We start from the raw sequence: 15,620 nt of genomic DNA, 5'->3' as shown, positions 1-15,620 counted from the left end.
TGGGTATAGGTGTGGTGGTCCTCCCTTCTCCTCTCTCCAGACCCCTGCCCCCACTGCCCACCCCCAAAGAGGCCAACTTTTTTTTTTTCTTAAAACATTTTTACTCCTTTCAACCCAGAAACATCACAATCTAAGAGGACGAGTGGGGAAGGGAAGAAAAGCGGGCGCTGGGAGCGTTGGGGGCTTCGGTCTGCGCTGGCGGAGCAGAGGTGGGGGAAACCATCTCCTTGCTTTCGCGTTCCCTCCCCCACCGCTGCAGGCGGGCCTGTGGACGGGGAGCGGGCGCCCTCAGGGGCACTTCCGCTCCACACACTGCTTCCCGCCCTCCTCATATTCCTGCTTGGAGATCCACATTTGCTGGAAAGTGCCCTGGGTCGGGGGGGCGACATCGGCGGTCGGGGAGGCTCTGGAGAGAGGGAGAAGCGCCTCCCCACACGCCTCCCGCGCAGGCTCGACCCCTCGGAACCTCCTCCTCTCAAGCCCACAGCCCTCCCACAGCCACCAACTTAACCCATCTTCCTGTCCCCATCTTCCTGTCCCCTCCTTCGTATTCAGAGGGCGAATACCTGCTTCATATCGTTCAATCCACGATTCATTCATTCAACAAGTATTTATTGAGCACCAGTCTGCCCGGGGCCGAGGGCTGTTCTCGAGCTGGGAGGTGGAGCTTACAGCCCCAGGCCAGCCAACGGGCGCCCCAACACTCCACATCCATTCTCCACCAGATACCCTATCACTCCGTCAGGCCTTCCAAACACGCCAAGTCGCCCTCCATCCCAAGAAAAATCTTTCCTCCTCCCTCCCCACCATTCCGACACCACCTAACATCAGGATATTAGGATGTCGTCACTTTGGCGCCCCACCTCCACCCTCCCGCTGAAACAAGCGCCTTGAGGGTCTCCAGTCCTGGCATTTCAGACTGCACCCTCTCTGTGGTTGTCCTGCCTCTGCCTGAAAGTTAGTGTGTGTGTCCCTGCTTCTGTCCCTTGGCGTGTCCAGGAAGAACACACCTTCCTGGACCAGGTCATTCCCCTCCCTTCTGCTCACGTGCCAAGGCCCCACCCTTCCCACCATCTCTGGTTTCCAGTGCAGATCTCTGCGCTGAGTTCCAGACCCAAATACAGTAAGGCCCCTACATACCAACGAGTTTCCTTCTGAGAGCATGTTCTTAAGTCCAATTTGTTTCTAAGTCTAACAAAGTTAGCCTAGGTACCCAACTAACACAATCGGCTATATAGTACCGTACTTTAATAGGTTTATAATACTTTTCCCACAAGTATATTATGTCTGCTGAAATAAATATAGATACTAGGGATACAAAGAAATCATGAAGACCACACATAATACTGAACGCAGTTTTGACAAAGGTGGTCACAGTGAAGTAACTGGATTAAAAAGATGATATCTGGGGGCTTCCCTGGTGGCGCAGTGGTTGAGAATCCGCCTGCTAATGCAGGGGACACGGGTTCGAGCCCTGCTCTGGGAGGATCCCACATGCCGCGGAGCAACTAGGCCCGTGAGCCACAACTACTGAGCCTGCGCGTCTGGAGCCTGTGCTCCGCAACAAGAGAGGCCGCGACAGTGAGAGGCCCGCGCACCGCGATGAAGAGTGGCCCCCGCTCGCCACAACTAGAGAAAGCCCTCGCACAGAAACGAAGACCCAACACAGACAAAAATAAATAAGTTAATTAATAAAAAAACTTTAAAAAAGAAAAAAAAGATGATATCTGATTTTTATCTATCATTCCAATATCTATACTATCTAATGTACATTCCTATTCAAAATTCTTCAGAGTGAAATTATTTTATGGGCTTGAAATATAATTTTTACAGAAATATTTTATGCTAAGGTTGCATATTCTAAGAAGTTCTGCACTAGTGCCGATGAAATGAACACTTCTATTTTTTACAAGTACTATACTACTGTACTCTATACAGTACTGTACAGTAAAGTACACAAAAGCAAATCACTTGTGGAGGATGCACGCATGTGACAATGTACGCCAGACACGTGAACTAACTATGTGATTGGACATGCGAACATTCGCATCTTTGAAAGTTCGAAACCCGAAGGTTCGTAAGTAGGGGACTTACTGTACTCAGCTGTCTTTGGACACCTCCTCCTCAGTGTCCCCTAGGACCTCACCCTCAACATGTCCACAACTGTGTTCACTATCTTCGCCCACACCTGCCCCAAACCTGCTTCTCTGGTCATTCTCACCTTCTACAGTTGCCCTGTCCAAATCCAGTGGCCATTTGCTACATGGAACATTTGAAATGGAGCTATTGAGCACTTGAAGTGTGGCTAGTCCGAAATGAGATATGCTCCACATGTCGAATATATACCAGATACTGAAGACTAAACCCAGGGAAAAGAATGTAAAACATCTTAACTTTTATATTGATGACATATTGAAATGATAATACTTTGGATATACTGGATTAAATACAATATATTCTTAAAACTTAATTTCACGTGTTTCTTTGGACTCTTTTTAATTATGGCTACTAAAACATTTTAAATGACCTATGTGGCTCACATTACATTCCTCTTGGACAGCACTGCCAGGATCTAGCATCCTGGGCCTCGTCCTTGAGCCGGTTCCCCCTTACCTCGCATATCCAAACAGTGTCCACATTCTGTCAGTCAGACCTCTGATAAGCTTTCAATTCCACCCCGATATCTGCTCCGCCATCAAACGCAGGTCACAGTGGAGACCACAGCAGCCCTCTCCAATCCACTCTCTGCTCTGCAGCCCAAGTGAGTTCACTCAACTGAGATCTCACAGCATCTGCCCACTGCCTTTGGCCTTCCCTAGCTCCCCCCAGGAGCCAAGCACCCTCTCTCCCACTTCGCCTCATAAGTTCTTACTCACACTTTCATCTCAGCTTGAGTGCCCCTTAGAGGCCCTTCATGACCCCTGAACAAAATCAAGTCTTCCTTTGAAGGAACACCCCACACTTGGTGATGACCTCCTGTTTAATCGTCTCAGCTTCCAGACTGTTCCCACGCACAGAGGCGGGGACTAGGTCTGGCTGTCTGTCCACTTCAGGTGCACAGGAGGCCCTCAACAACTTGTGACTGACACACTCTCAGCCCTGAGCTAACTTCAGGGGTTCAGTCTCCTGTCACTCTGACCATTGTTTCTTTCTCCTTGGGGGTACACACTCTAGTGGATATCCTCCTTGTCCTGTTATGGCCCTGCTGTCCCACTCTGTGTGGCTGACACCTGCACCCCCAGATGCAGTTTGCATCTTCACCTCTCGCTCAGCGTCTTGCCCCTACCCCAGCAGCTGGTCCAGACTGAACTCCCCACCTACCGCCCCAGAACCAACCTGCCAGCCTCCTTCTGTTTGCCCCTTGCTCACCACCCCATCCCCACTGCTACCCATTCCATGACTCCAGGACAATAGGAAGAACCTCCTGGCAAGGTCCCCTCACATCCGGCTCATACCCTGATCCCCAAAGACTCATGTCTGACATAACCTTCCCAAACGTGCCTGTGGCCATCACATCACCTTGCCCCAAACCTTCAGGGTCTCACCCTGGCACACAGGGCCACCACAATCTCATCCCAGCCAACCTCTCCGGCTTCCTGTCCTCCGCTCCCTGATTTGTGTCCTGAGGTAGGATCCACCTTTCTGGGAGCAGTGACTGCCCTTTCATAAATGGTTGTTGAATGAATGAATGAGGAGGCAGGCAAGGCGATGGGGGCTGTCTGGATCTGCCCTTCCCCACATTCAGCGCTAGGCCAGGCCCCTCCCCTCTCACCAGTGAGGCCAGGATGGAGCCCCCGATCCAGGGGCTGAACTTGCGCTCCATGGTGCTGTTGCTGGCGATGAGCTTCAGTCTCATGCTCTGGGGAGAAAGAGGGGCTGGGGGAAGCAGACACCTGGCTTCTGGGAAGGGACAGGGCTGCGGGTAGGGAAGACTGGGAAGCCACAGCAGGAAGGGGCCACTCTGGTGGCCAGAACGTTTGCTTGATGTGTGGGAAGGAGGAAGGACTTGGTCCTGAAGGGCTGAGCCAGGACTGGAGTCCAGAGCCCTGGCCAGGGGTGGGTTCCTACCGGTGGAGTCTTCTGGGAAAGCTCTCGATTGAGCCTGTCAGTGAAGCCTTGGAGCAGCGTGTTCCCACCAGTGACAATGACACTGCCGTACAGGCCCTGAGAGCAGGGAGGAGGAGTGAGCAGTCACGGGACAGCCCCCCCCTCCCCCAGCTTCTCCTGGGCCCCTCTGCCAAGACTCAGGCTTGGGCCTCACCGGGCGAATGTCAATGTCGCACATGCCGATGCTGGTGGTCACCACGTGGCCCACACCTAGCATGGTGTTCCCCGAAAGGCCCTGCAGAGAAAGGTGACTGGGCTTCGGGCCCTCTGTCCCCTCTCCCAGACCTCTGTGATCCTTCCCAGCTTCTCCCACACCCCGGGATCCAGGGCCCTCCACCCAGCCCCACCTTGACATTGGAGGGATCAAACAGGCCCTCAGGGATGCGGAGTCGCTCCGCACCATAGTCTGTGTTGTAGCCGTTGGGCATCTCGTAGTGCACTGTGGGCATCTGCGCAGCCACCCTGCCCAGGAAGGAGCAAGACTCTGCTTGGGGGTGCTCCCAAAAGACCAGCGGTCCCCCCTGAGCTCCAGGCCTGCCCCCTTTCCACCCCGCACCCCCCAGCCATGAGCTGCACTTACTGCTCATCATAGGGGGAGTCCGAGACCTGCAGCACGGAGGCCTGGAAGTCCTGGATCACCTCCTGAGAACCCGGGGAGGTGGTGAGGGCTGGGTTCCCATCTCAGGGCCCGCCCCACTCCACCTGCTGGACCTCTGTCCCTCCCCGCGGCTCATGGCAGGGGACTAGGAGGTGGGGGGCGCGGGGGTTTGGGGGGATTTCTCCAGCGCCTCACATTGCACATGTAGTTATGCCAGGACTTGGAAACCTGGGGTAACTTCTCCTTCTTCTTCCAGTTTGGGGGGGCGCCCTCCCGTACGGGCTCCTGTGGGGACACAGCCTGTGAACACCCTACCCCATCCCACACTGGCCCAGCCTACCCTGACCATACCTGCCAGCTCTGCAGCTAATGAGCACTGGGCTCTCTGCTCTGTTGCCCAGAAAAGGTGTTTCTCCCCCTTCCCTGTTAGAGGAGAGAGAACGGGCAGAGCCCATCCCCACAGATGCCATGTGTGCAGCGGGTACAGCTGATCTGAAAGGCTTTGGTCAGAGAACACTGAGGGCCTGGGGAATCCAGTAGGTGGCCAGACCTTAAGGAAACAGCCTTTTACGGATCCATGTTCCACGTGGGGATCCCTTGCACGCAGTGTCTCATTTAACACTCGCGGCAGCCCTACATGCTGTTATTCCATTTTACAGGGGAGGAAACTGAGGCTTGGGAGCTTCAGTCTCATGCTCTAGGTCACACAGCTCTTCTGTGGCAGAAGCAGACCTTGAACCTGGGTCTACTGGACCCCAGTACCCACCACACTGGCCCTCACATACACATCCTGCTAGCAGTTGACTGTGGGACCTCGGCCATATCCCTCAGCCTGTCCAGATCTCTGATGCCTCAATGGCAAATTGAGGGCTGAGGGTCCTTCTGGGGCCTGGCTGCTCCCCACCCTGATATCTGACGGGTCAGTGCCCAGGACATCCCAGAGGCCCCACCTTGGCTGCGATCATGTAAGGCGGGATGATATCAATTGCCATTTCCTGGAAGAGCTCTCGGCACTGCATGGAGATGAAGTCCCCTGCCAGGGGTGACTTGACAATGCCTGGAAAGGAGGGGGTGTCAGGACCTGGTCCCTCAAGGCACCCCCGACCCCTGCCGAGGCCCCACCTTGCTGCAGGACGTAGCCATCGTGCACTGGAATGGCCGTGGTGTGGGTGGCCCCACTGTCCAGCACCAGACCTGTGGAGCGTCCATTTGCAAAGCTGGTGTGGGATGGGTAGGTCAAAGAGACAGCAGCAAGAGGGGGCTGGGACCCGAACCTGGCCTAGTCACTCTCTTCTTTCCTGGATCCAGCCCATTCCCAGTCTGCAAATCTCTCCTTCTAGTTTGCGACCCATCTGCTAGAGAAAGGCAGCTGAGACCCTTGTCACTTTTTTCTTGTCCGAATCACACTCTCTCCCTCTATTCCTTCCTTTTGAGCTCCCAGCCTCTCTTTAGGTTTAGTTCTATGTCCCATGGGCTCTCTGAAATTAGGGGCTATATCGCCCCACCGCCTAGCATAGGGTTCAATGCAAGGCAGATCCTTAAATAAAATAAATGCTGATTGGTTGCTTGGGAAGGGAACAAACACCTCAGTGTCATATACCCTTCCCTCCTCCCTCCAGCCCCAGCACCTGCTGTCTACTTGTCCTTACTCTCAATGCCCAGCCTGATCCAAGGAATGGGAAAGGGCCGCTGAGCTGGCCACCCCAAGGTCCAAGGCACTTAGCCCCCAGGGGCCCTCTGCACTAATGGGGCTCAGGGGGCTGTCTGCCCATCCAGGATATTACTCTCCATAGAATCAGACCCAGCCTCCGGCTCAGAACGCCACACACCCCACCCTGACCCTCCACTCCAGCAGAGTAGCTTAACCCAGTGGATACGCAGTAAGCACAGCTGTCTTGCACAAGAAGAAGGCAGGAATGTTGTACTGCTCGAACATCAGCTCCGTCAGCTTCTCCCGCTTGGCCCGTGTGTTCCACTGAGGAGAAAGTGCAAGAGGGGAAGATTCAGGAAGGGAAAGGCACCGATCCACGTACATACCCGCCACCCCAACACGTATCTTGCGCTGAGGACAGAGGGCAGGTCCCCTGACCCTCAGAGATCTTTAGAATGTGAGAACTATAAAGAGCTTTAAAGATCACAATTCAAACTCAACCGAAGAAAACAAAACTCAGGGAGGGAAACTGGCCCGGATCACACAGAAAGCTCTCGGTAGAGCTGAGTCTAGAGTCACAGTCTCTTGACTCGTAGCCCAGTACTCTTGATTGTGCAATACACACTTCAGCACCCCCACCCCCCGCCGCCAGTACATCCCTCTTCCTCACTCTAATCATCTCAGAGGCAAGAAAGCTGAGGAAGAAGATTTCTGGGTAAAAATGTTGGATTGAATACAAACATCTACTTTTATTCCCTCCCAAGGTCCCAGCAAAACTATAATAGAGCGGGAATTAATTTAAAAAACAACAACAAAAAAACCCCAAACTCACAAAAGCCAACAGGCACATAAAAAGATGCTCAGGGCTTCCCTGGTGGCAAAGTGGTTGAGAGTCTGCCTGCTGATGCAGGGGACACGGGTTCGTGCCCCGGTCCAGGAAGATTCCACATGCCGCAGAGCGGCTAGGCCCGTGAGCCATGGCCACTGAGCCTGTGCATCTGGAGCCTGTGCTCCGCAACGGGAGAGGCCACAAAAGTGAGAGGCCTGCGTACCGCAAAAAAAAAAAAAAAAAAAAGATACTCAATATTTTTGGCCATTAGGGAAATGCAAATCAAAAGGACAATGAGATTCCACTTCACACCCACTAGGGTGGTGATAATAATTTAAAAACAAGACAAAACGAAAAAACAGAGAATAACAAGTGTTGGAAAGGATGTGGAGACATCAGAACCCTTGTCCATTGCTGTTGGGGAGGTTACATGGCTCAGCTGTAGAAAATGATTGGCAGTTCCTCAAAAAATTAACATAGAATTATCACATGCCCCAGCAATTTCACTCCTAGTTATACACCCAATGGAATTGCAAACAGGTGCTCAAACAAATCCTTGTACACAGCTGCCCACAGCAGCTCTATTCACAACAGCCAAGGTGGAAATAACTCAAATGTCCATCAGCAGATGAACGGTAAAACAAATTGTGGTATATCCATACAATGGAATATCACTCAGTCAGCTACAACATAAATGAACCTCGAAAACGTTAATACAGACATAAAAAGTCACATACTGTATGATTCCATTTATATGAATGATCCAGAATAGATATAGCCATAGAGACAGAAAACCAACTGATGGTTGCCAAGGGCTGGGGGCAGGGGGAGTGGAGAGAAACTGCTAAATGAAAATGGGTTTTCTTTGGGGGTGATGAAAATGTGTGTGTTTTTTTTTTTTTTTTTTTTTCCGGTACGCGGGACTCTCTCACTGTTGTGGTCTCTCCCGTTGTGGAGCACAGGCTCCGGACGCGCAGGCTCAGCAGCCATGGCTCACGTGCCCAACTGCTCCACGGCATGTGGGATCTTCTCGGACCGGGGCACGAACCCGTGTCCCCTGCATCGGCAGGCGGACTCTCAACCACTGCGCCACCAGGGAAGCCGATGAAAATGTTTTGAAACTAGATAGAGGTGATGGTTGCAGAACATTGTGAATGTATTAGATGCCACTGAATTTTTAACTTAAAAAAGGTTAATTTTATGTCATGCGAATTTTACCTGAGAGAGAGACAGAGAGGCATAAACCCTTAAAGCTTGAGAAGAACAAGAAATGAGAAAACAGCAACAAATTTTTGAAGGTTGGAAATCAGTTAGGTGAGCAGTAACTGACTTAACAGATTCAAGAATGCTGACTCCTAAACTGGTAGTGGAAAAAGCCAACAACAGCCTGTGCTAAATGGCAGAATCCTCACAGGGATTGGGAATTGGTAGTTTCAGGTAGCTCTGGAAGTGGAAGGAAAGGGGAAATAAAATAAGATTGTTTAAAACTATTCAAGTAACAGATCCCTAAACTCTCATCCTAATTCCATGGCACTAGGCTATTGCCCACTCCAACCTCAGCAGAAGAGTGGAAATTTATTCTCTGGAGAGAGTAAAACTGAAGGTCTCTGAACTGGTGGGACACTTGTCACTGTTGGGAGTGAGGACACTATACTTAAAAGAGGGGAATTAAGTGATGCCATGCATATTGAATGCTGATAACATCAGCCCTATTTGCTCACTTGGCTTCCAGAAAGGGGTTGGGCAGTCCTGTCTTCAGGTTGGAAGTCTTCCCTGTGAGTTACATCAAAGATCTAAAGATGCAACATCCCAGTCAGACCATCCTATAACAAAGACTGCAGTCAGCAAGTCCCCCTGCCCAATCAGCTTTTTAGTCCCCCATTCCTAAACATATGCGGACAACCAAGGATTTGTGGAAATTTGAGAAAAACCTAGGAAATGAGATAAAGACTCCCAAGAAAGGGCAGGGAAAAAAAGCAACTTGGAAGAACAATAAGTATACAAGGAGATGAAAACTTCCAAAGACAAAACTAATAATATCCCTATGAGATAACAAATAATATTGCACCCATGAAATAAAAATAGGATGCTCTAAAGAGTAACATTCATGGAATAATAAAGACCTCCCGGAAAATAAAAATACAGGAGCAGGAATGAATTAAAAACTCAATAGGGGCTTCCCTGGTGGCGCAGTGGTTGAGAGTCCGCCTGCCGATGCAGGGGACGCGGGTTTGTGCCCCGGTCCGGGAAGATCCCACATGCCGTGGAGCGGCTAGGCGCATGAGCCATGGCCTCTGAGCCTGTGCGTCCAGAGCCTGTGCTCCACAACGGGAGAGGCCACAACAGTGAGAGGCCCGTGTACAGCAAAAAAACAAACAAAAAAAAAACCCAAAAAACTCAATAGAAGAGGTGAAAAACAAAGTGAGGGAATATCTTGGAAATAAGAGGAAAAAGATAAAGAGATGGAAAACATAACAGAAAAGACGAGAACATTAGGAGACCAGTTCAGGAGGTACAAAATCCAAATAATAGGATTTCTCAAAAGAGAGAATAGAGAAAATTGAAAGAAATAAATCATCAAATAAGTAATTAAATTTTTTTCACTGAGTTGAAAGGCATAGGTTTCCAAAATAAAGTGACACACTGGGTGTCCAGAGCCATGGACAAAAATAAACCCATATAATATTGTGAAATTGTAAAACACTGAGGACAAAGTGAAAATTTTATAAACTCTAAGAAAGAAAAATAAGTTACACCAAAGGATCAGGAAATAAATGTTTTTGGCCTTCTTGATGGTAACAGTAGATGCTAGAAGACATTGGAGAAGTGCCTTCAAGATTCCAAAGAAAAATGATTTCCAACCTGGAGTGTTATACCTAGCTAAACTATCAATCCAGGGTTAGACATGCAAGGTGTCAAAAATGTTACTTCTTATGACCTTTCTAAGGCAGTTAGTGGAAAATGTGCCCCATAAAAACAAGGAAGAAAATAAAGGAAAGGAGTCATGTGATACAGGAAACAGGACTTCTAATACAGGAGAGGGGCAAAGTGTTTCCTTAAGATGATGGTGAAGGGAGATGTCAGGATGATAGCTACATCTTCTGTGTAGAAGGTAACTAGTCCAAAGTAGAGCAGGTCAGTGGGCTCCTGAGGAGATTTCTTGAAGATGAAATTGATAGAACACCTTAAAGAATTAATGTCTTGAGAAAAGATATAGATAACTGATGAATAATTTAGGGCCACATTATTAAGTAGACAGAAAAACTAAGGAAAACAGAACCAAGACAATTTTCAGTGCTAGAGAAAACAAAAAGTTGCACAGGAAAGGAAAATAAACCACAGTTCATTGCCTGGTTCAGGCCTGATTAGCATACATAATAATAAGAGTGTAAATACTGAATATTGATCTTAAAAAAACCCAAAACCCTAAACTACAACTGTACTTTAGGTAAGAAATAAGAAATGTGTGTGGTGTGGGCTGGGGAGGAAAGAGAGCCAAATGCTCATTTTCTATAGTGGGAAATCCACAGATAATGTTTAAAGCTAAAAAATTCACAATCAGCAATTTAAGTGTGATATTTAGAGATATAAAAGGTAATGGCGGGACTTCCTGGTGGTCCAGTGGTAAAGAATCTGCCTTACAATGCAGGGCACATGGGTTTGATCCCTGGTCTTGGAACTAAGATCCCACATGCTGCAGGGCAAACAAGACCACACGCCTCAACTAGAGAGCCCATGCGCCCTGGAGCCTGCATGCCACAACGAGAGAGAGAAAATACGTACACCACAACTAGAGAGAACCTGTGGGCCACAGCGAAGAGCCCGTGCCGCAATGAAAGATCCAGCATGCCGCAACTAAGATCCAACGCAGCCAAATAAATAAATAAACAGGGGCTTCCCTGATGGCGCAGTGGTTAAGACTCCATCTGCCAATGCAGGGGACATAGGTTCGAGCCCTGGTCCGGGAAGATCCCACATGCCGTGGAGCAACTAAATCCGTGTGCCGCAACTACTGAGCCTGCACTCTAGAGCCCGTGAGCCACAATTACTGAGCCCACGCACCTAGAGCCTACGCTCCGCAACAAGAGAAGCCACCGCAAGAAGCCTGCGCACTGCAACAGAGAGTAGCCCTCACTCACTGCAACTAGAGAAAGCCTGCACGCAGCAACAAAGACCCAACGCAGCCAAAAATAAATAAATTCATTAAGAAATAGTAATAAATAAATATTTTTTTAAAAGGTAATAGCAAAAAAAAAAAAGCTAAAAGAGAGAAGAGCAATTGCCTCTGGAAAAGGGGCAATAGAAGGAGGAGGCTATGAATGGCATTTTTTTTCTTAACATACTTTATAAAACAAATTGATTCTTTACATGTATATATAATATTGACAAAGAATGTAAGTTAAAAGGTCATAAAAGGACTTGGGGTGGTGGGGCAGTGTATAAGGTTGACTGGGGGAAGGGCAAGTGGATAGAGCTGGAGGAGAGAGGAAGGCATGGAGACTAAACCAGGGAGGAAGGAAAGTGGTTGAAGATGATGGAGTTGGAAGGAAAGTTTGAAAAGCGAAGTGGAGTGAGTGATGGCTTGAGGAGAGAGGTGAATGGTGGGCCCCACGGCTTGACTAGCAGCTGGATGAGGCACTTACCGGGGCCTCGGACATGAGCACTGGGTGTAGATTTGGCTCAGACTTGACGTGTTTGCTGTAGGTGTGATCCAGGATCGCACGGAAGCACTCCCAGTCCTCGACTGGGGCCAGGAGACCAGTGGAGAGATGAGGGTGGGCAGGCAGGAGTCCAGGGACAGGAAGGAAAGGAAGGAGGGAAGGAAAATCCGGGGGAGGGGAAATAAGACAAGCTCCAGCAGAAGTCCCCCCTTCCCAGGAATCTGGTGGCCCCTGGTTAGGAACCAGGCAGCTGTGGGAAGAAGTAAGGGCATCCCTGGGACTTGGGTCGCTGCAAGGAAGACTCTGTGGATGTGGGGTGCTGTGCCCCAGGTTGTTGGGTGTGGGCTCTGAGTCTGTGTCAGGAGGCAGTGGGTGGGGGCCCCGTACTCATGCCATTCTTGAGGGGTGACATGACCTCTGCTCCATCCCGAGGCACGTGGAGGGCATTGGTGTCGATGTGAAAGATCTTCCCTTTCTTCTCCTTCTCCCCCTCCAACTCCAGCCCGCCCCCCTCCTCCGCGGCCAGCAGCCCCACTGTGGTGGGAAAGTCAGCCTGGAGGGGGGCATGGGCGGAGAGAAATCAATCTCTTGCCCGGTTCCAGGCCCATGGCAGGGCCCTCAGCCCACCCCTGGGTTTACTCCCTCATTCCCACTCAGCAAAGCTTCTCTCTGGGCTCCGAGAGCCCTGGATCACTGGGAAGCCTGGAGGGGAGCCCTAGGTTTTGGGGAGGGGGCTGGAAGGCTCACCTTGGGGCAGTCCTCCCCAGCGTACCCAGCGCGGACTGAGAAGGAGCCAATGTCAAAGACCAGCGCCCCCACCTCATCTGTGCGGGGAGACAGACTTGTGAGGGGATCTCTCCCAAACTCTCTCCTCTTGGATTGTTCCGAAAGGAGGTCAGGGCAGAGCCACCTTCAACGCCGGACGGTGCGGGTGGGAGCTCGGCCAACAGTTTAGGGTCCTGGGAGTGGGGGTCAAGACCCCAAAGTCCCTTTCTGCTCAGTGGCCGTTTTCAGGCCACTCTCCTTGCTGGGCTGGGGGCCGGGCGGTGGTGGGTTGAATGGTAGAGAGGTTGGGCCCGGTGCGCGCGAACGTCCGGGGGCGGGGGTCGAAGGTGGGAGTGGCGCAGGACACAAACCAGGGGCTAGACCTGCTCGAGCGCCGAGGTGCCAGGCCCCAGGGTGCCCAGAGCTTGGGTCTCGCGGGTTCGGGGCGCTGGGATTCGGGCGAGGCCGCGCCAGGCTGGAGAGCCCGAAGCCCGAGGCTCGCTCACCTCCGCCGTAGACGCCCCCGCTCATAGTGCCCTCTCAGCGCTGCTCGCGGCCCGTGGGCAGCGGCGGGATCAGCACCGAGGCTGCCGGACAGCTCCCGGGACCCCGGGCGGGGCGGGGCGCGGGGCGGCCAATCGGGAGGCCAGGTTCCCCGCCCCCAACGGCGCCGCCGATAGGCTGAGAAGCCAGACAATAACCCGGCAGGGGGCCGCTGCTTTAAAGGGCCAGACACCTCAACCTTAGGCGCCGGGGACGGGATTAGCAAGGACCTCGAGGCCGGCCCTAAGGGATAGGCTGGCAGAGAGCAGGAGTACGCAAGAGATGGAGACCTTGTCCATTCGGAGACTGTAGGGTGACTGACGGGGACCCTGCTCCCTTACTTTTTAAAATGGGGTCTAGAAAAGGGCGCCATCGTCTCCGAGACGCGTCCATTCTCAGGCTCCTGAGCAAGGTTCTGCCATACCCAGGACTGAATGAAATCACTGGGAGAGGGAGGGTAGGGAAGGAGGGGGAGAGGTACGGGAAGGGGTTGTCTCCATTTTCTCCCTGTGTCTTGCCACCCTTGTCTTTCTGATGGTCCCTCTTTTCCTCGCTGGTCCTCTGGTGCCTGAGCCTTATACATACACACGTTTATTCACATGTACACACGTTCACACATGGCGCTCAGCTAACCCAGCTTTAGCTTCCTTTCCCTCTCCCTCTCTTTTCATCTGTTCTTCTCAGGAGTTATTTATCAAGCAAGTAGATTTTCCCCTCATAGGCTCCTAGGTCCTTCTTGGCTCCTGGCATGAGGCCATCTCCACAGCAGTTTTGAAAGAGAAGGTGAAGGAGTGGCTCTGACAGCCTGGCTCAGCTGAGAGACTCTTATGTGAGCATCTGGGTAGGTGTGTGCCTGTACGTATGTGAGTGTGTCAGCATTCGTGTGCATATGCATATGTGCATGTGTTGGGGGCACTCCCACCTACTTGTTTAGGGGTGGGGGCAATAAGACCAGAGATAGCATTGGAAGAGGGTTCTGTGTGATGGCCGGCCGAATGCCCCTGAAGGTTCTCAGCTCATCAGATACTCATTCCGTAAGGGACTCCACCCTTCCTTAGCCAAAGGACAGATGGTTTGAGCTGGCTCATCCATTACCCACTGGCGACAGTGGCATTTCACATGCCCAGGGGTGGTTCTGAGCCCAGGCCTGGCTCCCCAGACTGGAGGCTTCAGTGGGAGGGGTGAGCTGATTCAGGAGTTGGGAAACAGAAATATCCCAGCGTGAGCCTAGGTCAGCCATTGTCCTCTATAAATTGAGGCCTGGATGAATTGGAACAGCCCCTTTAACCTCTCAGCGCCTCATTTCTTCATCTTTCAAAATGCTGAGGTGAGAATTAAAGGAGAACACTGGAGGGAAAGTGATTCTATTCATGGTCTGCACCTCTCCTTTTTGTTGACATTGAATAGTGTTGCTTCACTTTCCTTGTAAATTCACCTTGTCAATTCCCACTATCCTCTCCCCCATCCCAGTCAGGATCTCAGATTCAGAAACTACCCCAGTCAGGGGAAACCTTACTGATCCTGGATACAACTCCTAGATTTTATAGGGATTTCCCCAGATAGAGGCAGGGCCCTGTCTTGGGTCACACAGCCCACTGGGGCAGAGCCAGGACTAGAACTCACATCTCTCATCAGCCAGTTGACAGATGACCTTGTTTCATAACACCTCTATGTCCCTCTGCAAGCTTCACTGTCCCCATTTGTAGGACAGGTGGTGGTGAGGACTCAAGAATCAAGTTCCTGGCTAAGAGCTGGGCACACAGGGCTATTCAGCAAACACTGTGTCTTAAGAAAATCCCTAGGGCATTTTTGAGGCTTTAATATTATTATCCATTTATTCATAGAAATCTGTAGTCTATCTGGTAAAATGATTTTTCCTCTCATGGTTGGTAGAAAAGCTAAAGTCAGTGAACTACCGACTAGACTTGATTTACCGCCCAGTCAACTGTGGCCAATTTCCATTTGTCATAGGATCTGACATGATATGCTATTGCATGATGGAAGTGGTTAAGGTGAAGTTTATTCATATATTTCATTCATCCATTCATTGATTCAACAAACATCTTTTATGCCTACGATGTGCCAGGCATTGTACAAGGTATGGGAATACTAAGGTGCATAAGATATATCCCTGCTCTCAAGGAGTCTTGGTGCAGTGGGGAGCTCAGACATGCATGAAAGTGGGGTGAAATGGAGGCCCAGAGGAGGGAGTGGCTACCTGTATCTGAGAGTCCAGGGAGGCTTCTAAAAGTGAAGTTTGAATTGTGAAGGATAAATAGGGGTCACTGGTGAACAAGGTGGGAAAGGTCTTCCACCCAGAGAACAGTGTGAGCAAAGGTCCATATGTGGAAATAGGAGAGTTGGAGGTGAGCTGGTGGCAGAGACCAGTCAGGGGAAGATGAAACTAGAAAAATAGTCAAAGACTGACTCGTTAGGCTTCCCTGGTGGCGCAGTGGTTGAGAGTCT

The 15,620-nt window shown here is 50.9% G+C and overlaps 1 protein-coding gene across 2 annotated transcripts; it reads right to left on the bottom strand.

Moving 5' to 3' along the window:
* Positions 1-77: 77 nt before the first annotated feature.
* ACTL6B (actin like 6B) lies at positions 78-13,269 on the bottom strand. Of its 2 annotated transcripts, XM_004268866.3 has the most exons (14): positions 13,118-13,269; positions 12,594-12,670; positions 12,234-12,399; positions 11,829-11,929; positions 6,583-6,680; positions 5,828-5,922; positions 5,656-5,762; positions 4,901-4,990; positions 4,688-4,749; positions 4,455-4,569; positions 4,262-4,342; positions 4,069-4,164; positions 3,773-3,859; positions 78-369 (listed from the first exon to the last, which is right to left on the bottom strand). In XM_004268866.3, the coding sequence occupies exons 1-14, from the start codon at positions 13,140-13,142 to the stop codon at positions 289-291; spliced, it is 1,281 nt and encodes a 426-aa protein (XP_004268914.1). In that variant the 5' UTR covers positions 13,143-13,269; the 3' UTR covers positions 78-288. The 2 variants fall into 2 exon arrangements, with proteins under 2 accessions (XP_004268914.1, XP_049554650.1); XM_049698693.1 differs by lacking the exon at positions 4,262-4,342.
* Between the last annotated feature and the right edge of the window lie 2,351 nt (positions 13,270-15,620).

Source organism: Orcinus orca, chromosome 16 (genome assembly GCF_937001465.1).
Source record: "Orcinus orca chromosome 16, mOrcOrc1.1, whole genome shotgun sequence".
In the NCBI taxonomy this organism is placed as follows: domain Eukaryota; kingdom Metazoa; phylum Chordata; class Mammalia; order Artiodactyla; family Delphinidae; genus Orcinus; species Orcinus orca.
The sequence above is the reverse complement of the archived record's forward strand: the minus strand, read 5'-3'. Positions and strand labels throughout refer to the sequence as shown.